Below are 19,352 nucleotides of genomic sequence, written 5' to 3' on the forward strand. Positions count from 1 at the left end.
AGGTTAGTTGGGTGGCTGTCTGTCACAGGGGAGTCATTCCATCCCCTTGACAGTTTTGGTTGCCCTTTCCTGAAACTTTTCCAAATATCCTTCTTGAGGTGACGTGACCAAATATTCCAAACACACCAAATATTTGTATAATGCATTGCGATACTGGAAGCTTTATTTTCAATTCATTCCCTAATGACCCCTAGCACCAGGGAGTTTGCGCCCATCAAATAAAGGGGACCCAGAGTTGCCCTATTATCTCCAGGTTTTGGGGAGGGAGGGCAGCAGCACCTGGAGTGGGGGGAGGAAGGAAGAGGGAGCAGGCCTCATCCAATCACATTTGCCTCATAGACAAAGAAACGAGGTCACACAAGCTCAGAGCCTCTGAAAAGGAAAGGGAGTTCATTACTTGTCAAGCCCTTTTCAATGGGGTGGAATGTGGGAGGGCCCCCTTTTCAAGGGCCAATCCATCACCCAGAGCTGGGGGGCAGGGAGGTGAGAGAGAGGAGGCCCTTTGCAGACAACACACCACCCTGCCAGCCTTGACAGCTGGGATGCTCAGAGTGCAGATACAGATCCAGGCTCGCAGGGCAAAACATATTCTGGTGCGCCTCGAGGGAGAATGGCCCAAACCATGTAAATCAGGGTGGTCCGACGTACAGCTTTCCGCAACATTTGATGCCCCCCTCCTTCCTTCAATCTGCCTCCCCAAAGCCTGGTAAGTGGGGCAGGCTCTGGGCTTTGGAAAGGAGGTGGGAGGGTGTCAAATTCTGGCCGCTCTCCAGCACCACCAGCACCACCATAGTGAAACAAGGCAGTGTGCGGCCCGCAGGTTCTATGATGAAGTAATCTTGTGGCCTAGTTGTTATGAAAACGTGGACCACCCTAACGTAGAATGTAGAACTGTAGAGTTGGAAGGTAACCTGCAATGGTCATCTAAGTCCACTCCCCTGCAATGCAGGAATATCAACTAAAGCATCCATGACAGGTAGCCATCCAGCCTCTGCTTAAGAACTTCCAGCGAAGGAAGGCGCACCACCTTCCAAAGGACCCTGTTCCAAAGGAGCCTGTTCCACTGCCCAGTGGCTATTGCCCTCAGAAGGTTCTGCCTAACGCTTCGTTGTTTGCAGTTGGTTGGACTAGATGACCCTTGGGGGTCGTTTCCAACCCTAAAATTCTTTGATTCTGTGCAACAATTCTAGAGTGTTTCTTTGCAGGGGGTTTAGAGCTCTTAAAGCAGAAATATGATCCCACTGGGTGGAAAAAAATAATAATTGCTGGAATGAGGAAGGCTTCAGAAATTGAGAGGGGAGAATGAGCAATGTGTTCAGCAGACTAAGCAATCCAGCAGGACCCTGTTAAAGTGGGAAATGATCTGCAATAATTATTCCAGTCGTCTCTCTGGAACCAAAGTCCTGCTCAGAGAGAAAGAGTCTGAAGGCAGGAATGGATCAGGGACGCTCTACAGGTCTAGAGGGGCTGGAGGAGATCCCGGAAGGTATATGGGGATGCCAGCAGCAGGCTCCCAGCAAAGAGAGGGGCCACAGCAGGCTGGCAACCCCTTGTGGAAAAACAGTTCAAATTCCAACATGCCAGTATTCAGGTAGGGGCTGGAAGGCAGGTGGAGATGCCCTCTGATTTAGAGTCTGCTGGATCAGACCAAAGGGCTATCTCGGCTAGCGCCTTCATCTCACAGCGCCTAACCAGACAGATGCCCTTAATGGGAAACCCACAAGCAAGATTTGAGCACAGCAGCACTCTCCCCTCCTGGGGTTTCCAACAATATGCTGTCTCCATCTTTGGAGGCAGAGCACAGCCATTGTGGCTATTGATAGCCCTCTCTTCCTCCATGAATTTGTCTAATCCTCTTTTAAAGCCATCCAAGTCGGTGGCCGTCACTGCCCTCCTGCAGGAGCGTAACTAAGGAAGAATTTCTTTTATCCGTCCTGAATCTGCCAACATTCAGTTTCGCTGGATGTCCACAAGTTCTGGCATCATGAGAGGAATAAAACATTTCTCTCTCCAACTTTCTCCAGGCCATTAATAATTTTATAAACTGCCGCCATATTGCCACTTCCCTGCTTTTCCTCTGAACCAAAAAGTCCCAAACGCTGCAATCTTTCTTCATCAGGGCATCACTCCAACCCCTTGATCATCTCAGCTGCCCTTTTCTGAACCTTCTCCAACTCTGCAGTGCAGTTGCGAATTCCTACGTTGCAGGGGGTTGGACTAGATGAGCCTTGGGTTCCCCTCAAACTCCACAATTCTATGATCCTTTTTGAGGTGAGTTGCCCAGTACTTTGCACAGTAACTCACAGATCAGATTAGGGGTTTCTGAACTTTCTCTCCCCGCCCCCCCATCACAGCTGGGTAGGAAATCTATAACTGGTTTTATCCTGGACTTCGCCTCCAAGATCATTTCACTGACACTCACCCTAAGTGCGTCTGCCTACTTTGAAGTATTTGGCAACAGTTACGCAGAGATACAACCTTTATTGCATTTCCTATGAATCACTGTAACTGCATATATATTTTTCGTAACAAAAGTAATTTTATGCTTTTTACCCTTTGCGGGGGGGGGGGGGTTCTTCCATTTTTAATTGGGTGAGCTTTCTTTCAAGTTACTGGTTCAGTCTCCCATTTCTTCCTTCCAGATATATTTTACTGGCAGACAAAAAAAGGACTCTGAAAGCAGGAATTGCCGGGGGGGGGGCGACCAGATGCAGATTCATTTCAATAGCCCAGACACAGTGTCCTACCCTGTAGAGGAGTCGTTAGAATTACAGATAGCCAATATCATACAATTTCAGCACTTTAGCTCAGAGAAGAGCTGAGAGGTGATATCATCATCATCATCATCATCATCATCATCATCATCATCTATTTCTTTATCCCCTGCCCTTTTTCCTGAAAGGAACTCAAGGCGGCTTACAAATAAAATAAGAATAGCTAAAAACACAGGGAAGGAGAAGCAATAATTTAAAAACACTTAAACATTAATATAATTAAAATGACATATATAATTTGGAATAAACGGTATTGCGTCTAATATAGATATAAATAAAGCTCTATTTAAAACATATAAGCACAATAAAAGCAGCACAGCACCAGGCATTTCACTAAAGCAGCCAGTCCCCAAGCAGGCTGTTGAAACAAGGTTTTCACCTGCTGGGAGAAGGATAGCAAGGAGGGGGTCAGTCTGGCTTCTCTGGGGAGGGAGTTCCTAAGCTGTCTGAGAGGAGCCACCAGCGAGAAGGCCCTTTCCTGCAACGCCACCAAGTTGAGGGTGGTGAGACTGAGAGAAGAGCCTCCTCCAAAGATCTCAAAGCCCAGGCAGATTCATATGCAGGAATACAGTCTTCCAGATAGCCTGGGCATAAACTGTAGATATAAGCCACCTGAAGATGGAACAAGCTTGTTTTCTGAAGCATCGGACGGGAGGACCCAGATTCAAAAACAAGGAGATTCCAACTGAACATTAGGAAAAAACTTTCTGAAGGTAAGAGCTTTTCCACAGAGGAACACAGTCCCTTGGAAAATACTGGACTATCCCTCATTGGAGATTTTTAAACAGAGGTCAGCTGATCATCTGTCAGGGATTCCTTTAGCTGTGATTGCTGAATTGCAGGGGTTTGGACAATTCTAAGATTCTTTTTAGGAAAAGAGAAACCAGCCTCCAGGATCACACTTTCCCCCTAACACTTTTAGCTGCTTGCACATTTTCAGGAGCATAAGCAAATTATGGGGACTTCTGAGTTAAGGGCAGCTTTTCAGTGCTGCCTCGCTGACAAGTCAGGCATCTGTGTGCCTTTTGGTGGCCTCTGGTCAAGCTATTTCTGCAGGGCAAAGTCTTGGCCTGGGGGAGGCCAAGACAAGCTTGTACAAAAGAGCTTACTGGGTCAGGCCAGCGGCCCACCTACTCCAGTGTCCTGTTCTCACAGTGGCCAAACAGATGCTCCTCGTGCAAAACCCGCAAACAGGATTTGAGCACAAGAGTCACTCTCTGCTCTTGTGGCTTTCAGCAGCATTTGCTGCCTCCAACAGTGCAGGCGGAATACGTAGATATCCTGGCTAGTAGCCACCAATAACACTGTGCTCTCCTCCTTGAATTTGTCCAATCCTCTTTTAAAGCCACCCAAGTTGGTGGCCTTCATTGTCTCCCGTGGGAGCAAGTGTCGTCATTTAACTACGTACTAAGTGAAGAAATCCTTCATTTTATCTTCCAACATTCATCTTCATGGGATGCCAATGTATTCTGGTGTTCTGTGAGAGGGAGAAGAACTTTCCCCTACCCACTTTCTCAATGCCAGGCATGTCACCACCTACTTGCCTTTTCTCTAGGCTACAAAAATCCCAAATACGGCAACATTTCTTCACAGGGGAGTCGCTCCGTCCCCTTGATAATTTTGGTTGCTCTTTTCCAACCATGCACTATCCTTTTTCAAGTGAGGCAACCAGAACCGTACATAACAGTATATTGCAAGTGTGGTTGGCACCAAGAGATTTATCTAATGGAATTAGGTTACCAGTAGTTTTATTTTCAATTCCTTTCCTGATGTACAGCCATTAAGCTCCCTTAACTGGGAGGCAAACCTTGCTCCGAAGGGAAAGAAAGAAAGAAAGAAAGAAAGAAAGAAAGAAAGAAAGAAAGAAAGAAAGATCGTCTGGGCATACACAGAGTGAGCAACATCTTAAAAACACACTTCTCTCCTGGGAGAGTAAGGTGGCCTGAAATGGACTCCCTGCTTCCCTCTCACGGGAGACCGAGATCATGTTGGTGGCAAAACTAAACAAAGGAATCACACTCCTCACAAAAGCCAAGCTGAGTTTGCAGGCAGGCCTGCAGGCAATTGCACACTCTTTCTTTTAATTAGCATGGACATTTGCAAACTGCCCTCCTGTTCCAAGTGAAGACCAATCGCTCCCACTCCTGCATCTCCACACACACACATACTTGCCCTGTCTCAGCCATTTCAGGGGCTGCTTGCTTAAGAGACCATGTTTTTAATCAAAGGGAAGGGAGAGCTCACCAAGCAGTTCCCTCGCAGCCCTGCCTCTTTGGGGCCCAGGCAGAGACGGCAGTTTTGCAGAGCGAGAAAGAAGAATGCAAATGTTCAGAAAGGCTTGCAAAGACAGGACAGGACCCGGCTGGAGCAGAGAGCATCAGAAGAGCTCTGCTGGATCAGGCCAATGGCCCATCTAGTCCAGCCTCCTGTACCCACAGTGGCTGACCAGATGCCCATTATGGATTTGAGTGCAAGAACAAAAGAAGGTGATTTGTTAATGAAAATATATGGAACTCTATCTCTTCCTGCCATTACATGCCTCACTTTCTCAGCCTCCTTTCCTACAGATATTAAACAGAGAAACATAAGAAGAGCCTGCTGGATCAGGCCAGCCAGTTGCCCTAATGGAAAACCCCCAAGCAGGATTTGAGCGCAAGAGCTCTCTCCCCTCCTGTGGTCTCCAGCAACTGAGATTCTGTTTCCAGCTGTGGAGGCAGAGCATGGCCATTATCCTGGCTAGTAGCCATCAACAGCCCTCTCCTCCAGGAATTTCTCTCATCTTCTCTTAAAGGCATCCAAGTTGGCGGCCATCACTGCCTACTGTGGGAGTGAGTTCCATAGTTTATGTGTGAATAAGTACTTTCTTTTATCTGTCCTGAATCTTCCAACGTTCAGCTTCGTGGGATGACCCCACTGAGTTCTCATGTTATGAGAGAGGAAGGAAAACATATATCTCTCTCTCTGCTTTCTCCAGGCAACGCGTCGTTTTATAAACTTCCATCATACCTTCTCCTCACCTTTTATCTAAACCAAAAAGTCCCAAACTCTGAAACCTTTCTTCACAGGGGAGCCGCTCCATCCAACAGAGGTTGGAGAGCCACCTGCCCGGGGTTGGGCTAGATGACCCTTGGGATCCCTTCCAACTGTACTATATGCAACTATGATTAAGGAGCACCTTGCAGGGAATGGGAGGCTCTTAATTCTGAATCAACACATGGGGGAAGGGGCTTACTGACATAAGGGGGGCTCTCTCTTGTCCTCATTGTCTGTAAAAAGCCAAGCTGGGCAGCTTCCCAACTCTGGTTGCCCATTGAGATATTGTGCACCGACAGCATTCAGTTGCGCAGGATTGTGCCCATTACTGTAAAGAGACCTTTGTCAAGGGCCTCTGGCAAACGGCGGAGAGCAAATCTGACCTCAGTCCTGAGGGGGCTCAGTTGTCCGCCCTCAGGCTACTGGCCGGCAGGAGGTGTGGGATGTTCAGCAATGACAAACAGGGGAGGAGGAAGCAGGCTGTAGAACTTTAGAGTTGGAAGGCAGCCTAAGAGACATCTGGCCCAACTGGTAAAAAATAAAATATTATTTTAAAAAAATAGAAATCTGGCCCAACTACTGCAAGTTAGGAATCACAGCTCAATAATCCCTTCACAGGTAGCCGTCCTGCTTTCAAGGAATGGCATCCACCATCTTCTGAGGGAGTCCACTCCACTGCATATCAGCCCTCCATGATTGCTCAAGAACTTCGGATGGAAGCAAAAATCCATCCAGCCCACAATATTCTACTTTCCACAGTAGACAGGAGGAAGAAGGAAATAAGGAAGAATTCCACCCCCAACCACTTGCCAGCTTCCAAGCCCATGGCATTTAGTGGTAGAATTTTCCTGCACATGGAAGGTACGCTGTGGCTACTCAACTAGCTTGCAATACAACTGGGAAGTGGGGAGAATGGGGAAGGGGATCCAAGGGCCATCTAGTCTAACCCCTGTTTCCCTGCCCTGCCCCCCCAAAAATTCAGGAATCATAGCCAAGTTTATTTTGGCTTGCCTGGCACCACCATTACTCATCTTTAGGTGCCAGGCAAAAAATTCTTTGCCACGCCTTGGCTTTTAATCATCTATTGCCTTTTTGCGTGGGTGGGATGTTTTAACATAGGGTTTTTTTAAGGAAAGGACACACCTTTCTCTCTCTCTCTCTCTCTCTCTCTCACACACACACACACAAATGCTGGTTATCATATATGTATGTGGGGTGGGGGGGTTAGGTTGTTGTTGTTTTTGCTTAAAATACTGTAAATCACTTTGAGTTGCCCTTACACCAGCTACCTCAGTGGGAGAGATGTGGAGAAGGCTTATTCCATCATTTCTGTCAAAAATGCAGACCCATCAGCCCCTGAACTGTGGCAGCTGCCCACTGCAGCAACAACAGTTTAGAAACTGCTGTCTTGAGTTCTAATATTTCTGGTCCCTCCTTGTCACTTTTTCCTTGTGTGCTGTGTTTGTTTGTTTGTTTGTAAGATTCTTAGCCTCCATGGGCAGAGACTGTCTCATTTTTATTTTTCATTGAAGCTGCTCTGGGAGCCTTTTTGGCTGACGGAAGGGGATGAAAATGCTCTGAATAAATGAAATGAAAACGAAATGTAATGTAATGTAATGTAATGTAATGTAATAATATAATAATGGTTTCCCCAGGCTGCAACACCTCAACCTGGAGGCAGAAACTTTAAGGACCTGCTGTCTCTTGTCTCCCTGATATGGGGAAAGGTAGGGCGGCCACCTGTTGGGGATTCTTTAGCTGTGATTCCTTCATTGTAGGGAGTTGGGCTGGATGACCCACAGGGTTCCCTCCACCCCTAAAATTCTGGTTCTATGCTGACAAGGCCTCGCTTCTTTCAATAATAGCACCACAGCATTGCGGATTCAGCACAAGGGAAGCCCATATAGAGGGATATAGGGGGAGCAGCCAATCCTGCGATCCCACCCACCCCTCTGCCTGCAACCTGACAATGGTATGGCCCAGGTACACCTGATGTCTCAGGTGAAACAACACCCTTTTCCCAATCCCAGGCCCAGGAGCCCTTGGGTCCTGTCCAGCTCCTCCTCCACCAGCCGCTTTTCTAAAGTGGAGCGAGGCCGACATGAAGCCCTGCGCTCCTCTCAGCACCGTCATGGCTGCTGGATGAGGGAGGCATCCTGGTCTCATAGAGGCCAACCAGATGCACCAGGGTGAAACCAGCAAGTACAAGCAAGGGAGCCACTCTCCCGCTGTGCGGTTTCCAGCAATTGCCATTCAGAAGCATCAGGCTTTGTAAGCACACAATGAGATCCCATGTAGCCGAGCATCCTGTTCTCACAGTGGCAGACCATATGCCGTCTGCTGGGAAACCTGCAAGGAGGATTCGAGTAAAAATGAACTCCCCCTCCCGAGGTTTCCATAAGAACACAGGATGAGGCTGACTGGATCAGGCCAAGAGGCCCAACCGAGACAGTATCCTGTTCTCACAGTGGCCAAACAGATTTTCTCCATGCTGCGCCTAACTGAATACACCCTGTTTACTGACTAAAATGGCAAGAAGGAACTTTGAATTTTTGTGAATAGTGAGGCCAGTCAGGTGGGGAACAATCTCTGCGTGAAACCAGGTAACAGGACCCGAGCACAAGAGTCCTCTCTCCTGTGGTTTCCAGCAACTGGGGTTCAGAAGCAGTGCTGCCTCTGGAGGCAGAGCATAGCCATTGTGGCTAGAAGCCATCAATAACCCTCTCCTCCTCCACGAATCTGCCCAATCCTCTTTCAAAGATATCCCATTTTGTGGCCATCACTGCCCCCTGTGGCAGTGAGTTCCATAGTTCCACAGTCCCGAATGCTGCAACCTTTCTTCCTGTGTGAGTCGCTCCACCCCCTTGATCATTTCAGTTGCCCTATTCTGAACCAGCCTGAAACCTATTCTTTGTTCAGAGTCTTTACTTCTAAGAAGGGACACATGGAAGCCCATGTGGATCAACATTTACCCGATGCAAAACAGTGAAGAGCCTTGAGGAAGATCCTTAGGAAAGGAGTGGAAAACAAAAATGCCACATCATATTTTTTTTAAAAAAAAAAACCTATGATCTGTCCTCATTTGGAACAGTTCTGCTCACCTCAAAAACGGAATTGCAAAGATGAAAAAGGTTCAGAAAATCAAACAAGCAAGGAGGTGGAGTATCTCCCCATGAGGCAAAGTTGCTGGGATTGGGGCTTTACAGTTTGGAGAAAAGGTGAGTAAAAGGTAACATGACAGATGTTTCAAAAATTATGCAGGGCATGGAGAAAGTGGAGAGGGAGAAGTTTTCCTCCCTGTCTAACACTAGAATTCGTGGGCAATTTGGTGAAGCTGAATGTTGGAAGATTCAGGGCAGATGAAAGAAAGTCCTTTTTCACTCAGTGCAAACTACAGAACTTGCTCCCCCAGGAGGCAGTGATGGCCACCAACTGGGATGGTTTTAAAAGACGAATGTACAAATTCATGGAGGAGAAGACTATCAATGGCTACTAGCCGGAATGGCTATGCTCTGCCTCCAGTTGGAGGCACCTTCTGGGTATCAGCTGGTGGAAACTGCAGGAGGAAAGAGGACTCTTGTGCTCGGATCCTGCTTGCTGGTTTTCTGCAAGAGACATCTGATTGGCCATTGTGTGGACAGGATGCTGGAATGGAAGGATGGAACCTTATCCAGCAGGTTCTTCAGACGTCCTTATGACTTCTCCACAAAATTTCACCCCTTGGCTCCGAGATGTTACCCTGTTACCCCGAATTGAGCAACCCCGGACGTCTGGCATTGCAGAAAAAAGTATGACTGAAATCACCCAAGCAAGGCCATTGTTCTCCTTTCCCCAGAAAGATATTTGCTACGCAGACTTCCCCCTTCAGGCACGAGGGGATAAAATTAAAACCAGACCAGCGTCTGTCTGTCTGTCTGTCTGACACACTCACAGACACGCGCATATATACAGGGACTTTTCCTAGAAGGAAAATTCCAACAGACGATCAAGAATCAATAGCGAATTTGAAATGCAGAACGAATCGTAAGTATTTCACGAATTATTCGAGACATCTTCGCCCTGCAACTACAAAGAAATAAATGTTTAAATATGATGAAAAGGTAGAGAACTCCGATTCCATTATCTCTACCAAAATACAAAACAAATGACTGCCTGCTTACCTAGAAGCAATGCTAGATGTCCCCTTCCAACTCTACAATTCTATAAAACTGAAGATTTAAAACAGGTAGTAAAATCTGGTAAAGCAGCGTTTATTCCTTCCATCAGATATTTAACTCAAAAATGTTAGCCAAAGGGATGTTTTAAGAAAAGCTAAAAGTTCCCCCACAATCCTGGCTTGGGTGGCATTCAGACAGTTATAAACTACTGTTTTAGAGTAGCAGAAGTTATGTTGGAGCGAGGAAAAGAAAACTGGAGGCAGGAGTAGTGCACAGAAATTTGAAACGATTTCATTTTTTAAAATGATTTTTATTACAGTTTTCACAATACAATAAAATACTATTTGGAACACACAGAATCAAAAAGACAAGAAAGAGGATAGAGAAAGGGAACAAGACAGGAACAAGAACGGAAAAGAAGAAAAAGAAGAAAAGAACAGAGAGATAAGAAACATTAAAGATAAAGGAAGAAAACTTCTGGTTTTCCGTCTGCTGGTTACAATAGAAATAGATTATTTAAAGTGTTAGTATCCATCTTTTCTACATTCTGTTAAATCATATGAAATTTTGAACCATTTCAAGTCAGTTTCTCAACACCGCAAAGTGCAACACCATTTCTACCAGGTTGGAAAACTCCACACTTCTTGTTTTTCTTTTTAAAGGATATAGGCAATTTGTTCTGAAAACAAATATTAAATCACAGCACTTGTGGAGGCCAGTTAGGTGGGGGCAGAGAAGGCAGAACCACCATTATGTGCTCCAGAGAATCTTCTGAAATGAAGCACAGAATCAAAGGGTTGGAAGGGGACCCCCCCTCCGAGGGTAATCTAGTCCAACCCTGGCAATGCACAAATTGCACAGCTAAAGAATCTCCTACAGGCGACCATCCAAACTCTGCTTAAAAACCGCCAATGAAAGCAAGTTAGTGCAAGGTTTTTTGGAATTTGATTTTGACAGAAGTGATCAATATTACTAAAGAAGCTGCTATTTCTTATCCAGAATGAATGCTACTGATTATTTTCGATGATACTAGTATCAACAGAACAGCTTTTATATATGATCTTGGCAGCTCAAACGGTCATTACAATTCTATGGAAATCAGCCCAAAATCTTAACACTGGATGCTTAGTAGCTAGCACTTGCTCTGTAATAGAGCTATAGTGGAGAAAAATGCACATAATTTGATTTTTCAACAAGGGCAAGAACCTCCAGGCTTTTTTTTGTTGTTGTATGATTTGGCATTTCTATATGACATATACAACAGAAGCATCATTTCCTGAACAACCCTTGTCACAAGCCTGGCAAAACTGGAATAATCAAATAAAGGGGATATTCTTTAATTGGACATCGTTATTTTCACCCAAGCACAACCAGTCTCATTCTATGTGCCTTTTTTATAGCTTCACTTTTTGTCTGTCAATCTTTACCTGTTGTTATAACTGTTCTCTGTTTTATAGAATAAAATGGAAAGCTTTACAATAAACAAACCTCCATAGAATTGTAGAATTGCAGAGTTTGAAGGGACCCCCAAGGGTCATCTAGCCCAACCCCCATGTTTTCATGACGGTCTTCTCAAGGCATCTGGGAAGGGGGGTGGAATCCAAACTCCAGGCTTATCCACACTTCCTTTCCCCCATGCTTTCCACGCATAGTCCACACTTTAATTCTTTTTGTTTTCTCCAGAGCTCTCGCTGTGAAAACCCGCTCTTTGAAAGCTAAATCAGAGCAAACAGCAATCCACAGAAAACCCGAATTGCTGTTTGCTCCAATTCAGCTTCAAACAGTGGGTTTTCACAGAGGAAGCTCCAGAACAAACAAACAAAAAGAGTGGGGGGAAAGAGAGACTTTACAGCGCAGTAAGTGTGGAAAAGCTGGTCTTTAAAAGGTAAGCAGTTTGCTTGCTTTTAGTACACACACTTCCTCAGCTGAAGTCTCTGACCATATTTTGCTGGGAACTTAACAAGATCTCCAGCCACACAGAAGGGCAGGATGTTCCCCTGCAAGGTATTCCCTGCCTTGCCGACCTGCCCTGCAAGACAACCACAGACTGCTCCTGCCACATCCTCCAGCCACCCCAAATCCAAATGTGGGAAAGCATGGTGAATGCAACGTGCCACTGATTACAGTTCCAGCCACCTTGCCTTTAAAGTATACTGCAGAGTTGGGAAAGGTTCGCAGAAGGAGAAACCGAAATGACCGTAGGGATGCAGCGGCTCCCCTACAAAGAAAAGTTGCAGAATTCGGGATTTTTTAAGCGTAGAGGGGAAAAGGCGACATGACTGAAATTTAAAGAATTACGCCTGGCTAGAGGAAAGTTTTCCTTCCTCTGTCCTGACACTGTAGCTCATGGGCATCCAACAAAACTGAATGCTGAAAAATTCAGCAGAGAAAAAAGAAAGTGCTTCTTTTAAGTACATAGTTAAACTATGGGACAGGATGCACTGATGGCCACCAACCTAAATGATCATGGCAAAAAGTTCTCCATCTTTTGGGAGACCCTAAATGCAGGCTTGCTTTGAGAACCAGATCTCGCAACTCTGGGACTTCATGTTAACTGGACAAACTGACAACCCAACGTCCCGAGAGAGTTGAACAGCCTAGAAAACCCCGACTTTTCAATCAACCTGGTCTTGTTTTATTACATATGCAATATCGACAGAACACAGAACCCTGAATTGCATTGGAAGGGGTTCAAGGGCAATCTAGTCCCAAAGCATTCAAAAGTCACAGGCTTCTAAACACATTTACCAAACTATTTTTTAAAAGGACTTAAAATCAAATGCAATTAAATAGGCATTTGGTCTCCAGGCAGTGGGGGGGGGGCACTGTTCAATACTGATGGAAGTTTATAAAATTATGCGTGATCTGAAGAAAGTGCAAATAACACCTGGAACTCATGGATGCCCAGTGAAGCTGAATCCAGGAAGATTCAGGATAGAATCAAAGAAAGAACTTCTTAGTTAAATTGTGGGACTCGCTTGGCAGGAGGCAGTGATGGTCACAAACCTAGATGGTTTTGAAAAAAGGGTGAGACAAATTCATACAGGAGGACATAGCTATCAATGGCTACTAGCCACGATGGCTAAGCTGTGCCTCCATGGTCAGGGGGAAGCGACAATTCTGAATCCCAGTTGCTGGAAACCGCAGGAGGGGAGAGTTGCTCCTGTGTTTGAATTCTGCTTGCAAGCTTCTCATAATGGAAATCTGGCGAGCAACACTGATAACAGCAAGCTCTTCTTATGCTCTTATGTTGTATGAATAAGTAAAGAAAATAAAATATTTGGCAGAGAAGGTCTCCTATCACAGAGACACTTTCTAGCTGTTATTTGGCATGCTATCCCTTTTTTATTTGGAAGCGATGACCAATCATCCCACAAAGGGTCTCAAAACTTCAAGACCCACATCGGTCCAGTTGTACAGTGGTACCTCGGGTTACAGACGCTTCAGGTTACAGACTCCGCTAACCCAGAAATAGTACCTCGGGTTAAGAACTTTGCTTCAGGATGAGAACAGAAATCGTGTGGCGGTGGCGCAGCGGCAGATCCTATTAGCTAAAGTGGTACCTCACGTTAAGAACAGTTTCAGGTTAAGAATGGACCTCCAGAACGAATTAAGTTCTTAACCCGAGGTACACCTACCCCAAAGAAAAGAAACCCTCCACTCCCCAAAAGAGACACCCCCCACGAGAAAGCGTGAAGATTTCAGGCTCTTCCAGAATCCTGCTCACGAATTCCAGTTCCACCCTTAAAAACTGATCTGCTGGATCACTTGGGGGGGGGGGAGTTCTTCAATTTCATCAAAAAGTTTCCTCTTTTCAGGGATATCTAAATATGTCTTCCAACAACTTGATGCAGAATAATTCTTTTTGTCGCGCTCAGAGAAAAGTAGCAGCTAATAAATTTAATAAATGCTCATGATGATTTTGAAGGCTGGAGAAAAGGGGTCCTTTCCCAACTATGTGACTTGAAAAGAATATGACCCCCCCACACACACACCTCTCCTTTCCTCCACCTTCCGGGCTTTATTCCCAGACGGACAAAGTGGGGGTGCCGTCCAGAGGGTTAGTTCACCCTTGATTTTTCCCCCCACCCTAAAAGAGATAAACAGATTTATAAGATAAAGGATAGCCGCTCCCAAAACATCCTGATGAAATCAGTCTCCAAACGTCTCTGGATAATTAGCACTCCAACCGGGAATCTAAACATCTCTCAGAGGACTTTTTTTTTTACTGTCTCGCAGTTGAGAGGACTGTTTGGAAAGAAACATCTGCCATTGTTAACATTTCTTTTGCACAAACCAAGTACAGAGGCAGGCCTGGAATTGCACTGCAATTATTTTAATAAAAAGGAAAAATGTGAGGTCCCAACAGTGGACTTACAGGAACCCAGAAACAATGTTATTTATTTATTTAATACGGCTACATTATCAAAGCTATTGACAACAATATAAAGATAAGCAACAGCGCAGCTTTTTTAAGCGCTCCCAAGTTGCTGAGCCAACCCCCCCCCCTTAACTTCCATTAGCGTGGGTGCAAAAAGATGCACTTCCTATCATTATCACTTAGTTTTTAATTTTTTGTACGTCTTGCATTGTTGTTGGTAATTTTTCTTAGTGATCATTTTAGGAAACCACTTTGCTTTTTGGAAATCAAGCGCCTGACCACATATATTATTATTTACATTATTAGATTTAATGTGGCAGCACCTACACTTCGGAACTCCCTGCCTATCCTCCGCTGTCCTGTTTTCGGTGCCTGTCAAAAACATTACTGTATAGACAAGCCTCTCGAGATGTTTAGAATTTTAATCTGTTTTATTGTTATTTCAACTTTTCATCAGTCTTAAACTATCGTCCTCCTTTTTACTCAGAGATCATTTTGTTATTTTTGTAAGCCATTTTGAGGATTTTTATTTCTTTTACAATCGAGCAGTGTGTAATTTTTATGAAATAAATAAAAAATAAATATCACATGGAGGGAGGACCCACACATTTTTCTCTACATCCAAGGATGCTTCTTGCCACTATTAAAGTATTTTTTCATTATGCTGCCATGTGCAGGGCACTCCATGGAAAATTGTATTATGGGGACAGAGAAGTCTCTGCCCCAGGGAGGTTCCAATTTGCATTTTGATGAGGGAGAAGTGGAAGGGCTGAATCCAAAACCTGTCCTCCTTGCCCAGCACAAGCTAGTACAATAGGTATCTCAGGTTAAAATTAATGGGGAAAAGGAGAACCGGGAAGACTGGAAACCAGGCACTTAGTGAGACTTTCTGCAAAGTCAAACTCAGGAAACCCCACAGCCCAGTAAAGAGAAGTGGGTGATGTTTTGTGTCTGCAAACGCCTGGCAAACATTTCTGCAGCTGGGTCTGACAGACAGAGGCCTGCCAAGGCGGCATGCAGAAGGCCTGCTGGACAAATCAACACTACGCTGGCACCAATGTTTACCATCTATTCCTGGGTGTCTCAGTGGTTTTTCCAGAGCACAGTGGTTTTTCCAGGGTGCAGCTTCGACTCACTAAAAACTCAAAGTCTGGGTTTTGGGGTTCAGCTACTCTCGACAAGCCAGGTTTAGGGGTAGCCCCACAAACCACAGAGGTGCAGGGGATAAACCTGACCCCAGGGGTCGCTTGGTGCCAGACGAGGAGAGGAATAAATATTCCATTTGCAGTGGGTCAATTTCCATTATCAGAGTGGGTCAATTTTGGGCGCCCTATTCAACAGCATTCACCAGGAACAACTACCTTCCCAGCCACACCCAAGAGTGGGCGCCAGCATCCAGTTTGGGTGCAACCTGAGATGACACTCCCCCCAGGTGAAGTGCTCAGTGCCCAAACAGAAGCCAAGGAAGGAAGCAGGTCCCTTACGAAAACCCTCAAACACCTTAAGAGTGTGGCACTTAGGCCCCCCACCTTTAACTCAGCTCTCTGCCCCATTCCAACTCAGCTCCCTGCACACACACATACGCCAAGCCAAAATCCACTTTCCTGCAACAAAAGAACCCGTCACCCAATTTGACCCCTGCATCACAGGGGGTTGGACTGGGTGACCCTTGGGGGTACCATTCAACTCAAGAAGCCTAGTTTTAAAGTGGAGAGGAATGGGTGAAGAAGGGGTTTCCTGAGTGTAGCATTTAACAGGGGTGAAAGTTAGACAAGTCCTTGGAGGGGAAAGAATTAATCCGTCGCCTACTAAGAGAAAGAAACTCCCGACTGGCAGAGAAAAAATAGATGGATAAGAGGAGGCGCCCCCCCCCCCTTCCAACACACACCAGGAGACTCCTTTGTCTTCCACAATCTGGACAGTGCTGCCTTGATATTTCCTGTTTGCTCATTACGCGATTGAAAATCAATTAAAAATACATTTTTAAAGAACACACAGGCAATTCGGACTCACTTGGTTTTCTATTTCAGCAACAAAGAAGTGCCATTCTCCCCAAAGACAATAAATGAAAATTGGAGAGAGGGTTAAAAAAATTAAGAGGGAAATGCAACCACCCACTCAGGTGCCCTTTCTCCTCCCCGGGGAAAAAAACCCGAAACCGGACTCGGGACACGCCGGCGCCTTTCAGACGAGCGGGAGCGCCCGCTTCGCCCTCCGAGGCCGGTCAAGGGCGAAGGAACAACGCGGGGAGGGGAGAAGGGGGCTCCAGCGCCCGCCCTGTCCAACTCAGCCCCGGCAGAAGGGATTCCTGGACAGAAGAGCCCGACGGAGCCGCTCCCGAGTTGGGACTGAAGATGCAGCCGGTGCTCCCCGCTCCGGCCTCGGCCGGCAGCCTCCCCAGCCCGCCCTCCGTCCCCGTCGAGGCTGCACGTACTTTGGGTTGGCGGCGCTCCAAGCGACGGGCTCGAGGCTCTTGGCCAGCAGTGGCGGCGCCAGGCGGCACAGGGCGAGCAGCAGTCCCAGCAGCAGCCGACGGCAGAGGAGGCGGCGGCCGTCGTGGGTCCCCTCCGGGCGGCCCATCCTCCTCCTCCGCCGCCTCCGCCGCCGGCTTTCCGGCGCCTGCGCTTCCGACTCCCCCTGTTAAATCCACACCACGAGCGAAAAGTAAATCCCCGATCCTCCACGGCGCCTCCTGCGGCGGCTTCAGGCAGCTCCTATAGCCGGCTGCGATCCCTCTTCCTCCGGCCAGGCTAAGCAAACCCTCCCGGGCTGCTCCTCCTGCTCGCTGCGCTCCAACGCCGCACACTCTCCGGCCGCCAAACCCCGACTGGCGCGCCGCGCACCCCTTGCCGCCCTCTACACCCGCGAGCAGGCGGTCACCGAGGACAGCCCCCGTGCGTCGGCCAATGGCGACGCGGCGGAGAACGGGTCCTGCCGTGAGTGACGGCTGCTGGAGAAGGCGGGAGGAGCCGGAGGCCACGCCCAGCTCGGGGAGGCGCGGCCGCGGCAGACGCTCCCGGGGACCGATCCCGCGCCTGCTGTTGCTGCTACCGCTTCTGCCGCGACGGCGCTGACTCGCGCGCTGCACGGGCCGGCTCACGAGGAGACCTATTCCTACTCCGAGTCCTGACAGCTGCTGCTGCTGCTCTCACAGGAGCTTGACTAGCGAGGGATAAGGGGAATGGAGGCAGCCGAGCTTTAACATCATTATTACTGTTAATAATTTATTAGTGGTATTGTGTCATTGGGATTAATATAATAATACTAATTAATTTTGATATCTATTGTTTTATTATAGATTTTATTATTGGTGTCAATATATTGTTATTTATTAAGCAATAATAGTGTCTATACAAAGCATTTGTGAATATATTAATATTGATAAAATGTTTAAAAGATTTCGTATAGTATTGATGTATTGTTAATTTATTTACTGCCCACCCTTCACTGTCATGGTCCCAGTTGTAAAGGTACCTCTGCCCGTACGGGCCAGTCGTGTCCGACTCTAGGGTTGCGCGCCCATCTCGCTTAAGAGGCCGGGGGCCAGCGCTGTCCGGAGACACTTCCGGGTCACGTGGCCAGCGTGACGAAGCTGCTCTGGCGAGCCAGCACCAGCGCAGCACACAGAAACGCTGTTTACCTTCCCGCTATAAAGCGGTATCTATTTATCTACTTGCACTTGGGGGTGCTTTCAAACTGCTAGGTTGGCAGGAGCAGGGACCGAGCAACGGGAGCTCACCCCGCTGCGGGGATTCGAACCACTGACCATGCAATCGGCAAGTCCTAGGCACTGAGGTTTTACCCACAGCACCACCTGCGTCCCTTGGTCCCAGAGGAGACTGCAGCATTAAAACACAATATTTTTTAAAAAAAAATAAAACAACTTACAACCATAAAGGAGGAAACATGTCCTTAGCTTCCCTCACACTTGCCCTGCAAGGTAGGCATGGCGGCGGCACCAAGGTGCTTCGACAGATGTAGCAGCCTGCCAGGCCAGAGTGGAGACTTTCCTGCTTTAGGGAAGGGGGGGGGCTCGTACTCCCTGCTTCTTTCTTTTCCCCTTCCTTGAGTAGCCTTTGCTACCTGGGGGCTCTCCAAGGCATCAGAGGTAGGGGGTGCAGGCCCAGGCCCACCTGAAGATGGTGCTGTGGGGGGGGGGGAGATTGAGCTCTGGGCCTCCTGAAAAAGGTGGTCGGTCTGTCTGCCTCTTCCAAATGGGCCTAGAGTCATAGAATGGTACGGTTGGGAGGGACCCCCACAGGTGTCACGTAACCCATCCCTCTGCAATGCAGGAACCACAGCTCACCTGGTTCCTTTCAGGAAGCTTTCCTGAAGAGACAAGAAGCCTGCTCTGCTCCCACCTGGCTAGAACGCACTGCCTCCACTTTATTCATAATCACGTTTTTAGGGGTGAGCTGGGGTTTTCTCAATGGGTGCAGGGGCTAAGTCGCAGTTCAGATGCAGCCCTCTGCCCACCTGGCCAGGTCTCTTGGTACAACATGTCCCTCCCTCCTCTACATTCCCACCACCACCACCCCTTGGATGTCCCAAGTTTGCCAGTCCAGATCACACAGCATAGAATCATAAACTTGTCAGCTTGGAAGGGACCCACAAGGGTCATCTGATACAACCCCTTCAATGCAGGAATCACAACTAAAGACTCCCTGACAGGTGTCCACCCAACCAGATGACGTGACCTGTAGTCCACAGAGGCCTCTGCTTGGACAAAACCTGAGCTGCCTTTTTTCTCTTTGCAAGGAGACTCCCAATGAGGGGGGAAGCCTGGAAAAAAAAATCCTTTCCACACCTGGAACAACCTGGATTATACATACACAGTACTGATCAAATTCAGTGGTGAAATTTGGGGGGGGGGGAGGCTGTTCCAGACCCACATTCCCTTAAATTTTGGATTTTGCCTCTTTCCAAGCAAGCTTGCTTATTTATTGCATTTCCATCCTGCCATCATTTAGCACCTTTATAATAGCACCTCTTTACTCTGGTTTTTTA

At 47.1% G+C, this 19,352-nt stretch overlaps 1 protein-coding gene across 1 annotated transcript in view; it reads right to left on the minus strand.

Annotated features, from left to right (window-relative positions):
• Nucleotides 1–17,188, minus strand: part of EFNB1 (ephrin B1) — a 68,826-nt gene extending 51,638 nt beyond the window's left edge. The window contains exon 1 of the mRNA XM_081847212.1: nt 16,780–17,188. Coding sequence (XP_081703338.1) covers nt 16,780–16,925 — 146 coding nt within the window. The 5' untranslated portion in view covers nt 16,926–17,188. The remainder of the gene's footprint in view (nt 1–16,779) is intronic.
• Between the last annotated feature and the right edge of the window lie 2,164 nt (nt 17,189–19,352).

Source organism: Podarcis erhardii (genome assembly GCF_964252035.2).
Source record: "Podarcis erhardii genome assembly, chromosome: Z".
In the NCBI taxonomy this organism is placed as follows: domain Eukaryota; kingdom Metazoa; phylum Chordata; class Lepidosauria; order Squamata; family Lacertidae; genus Podarcis; species Podarcis erhardii.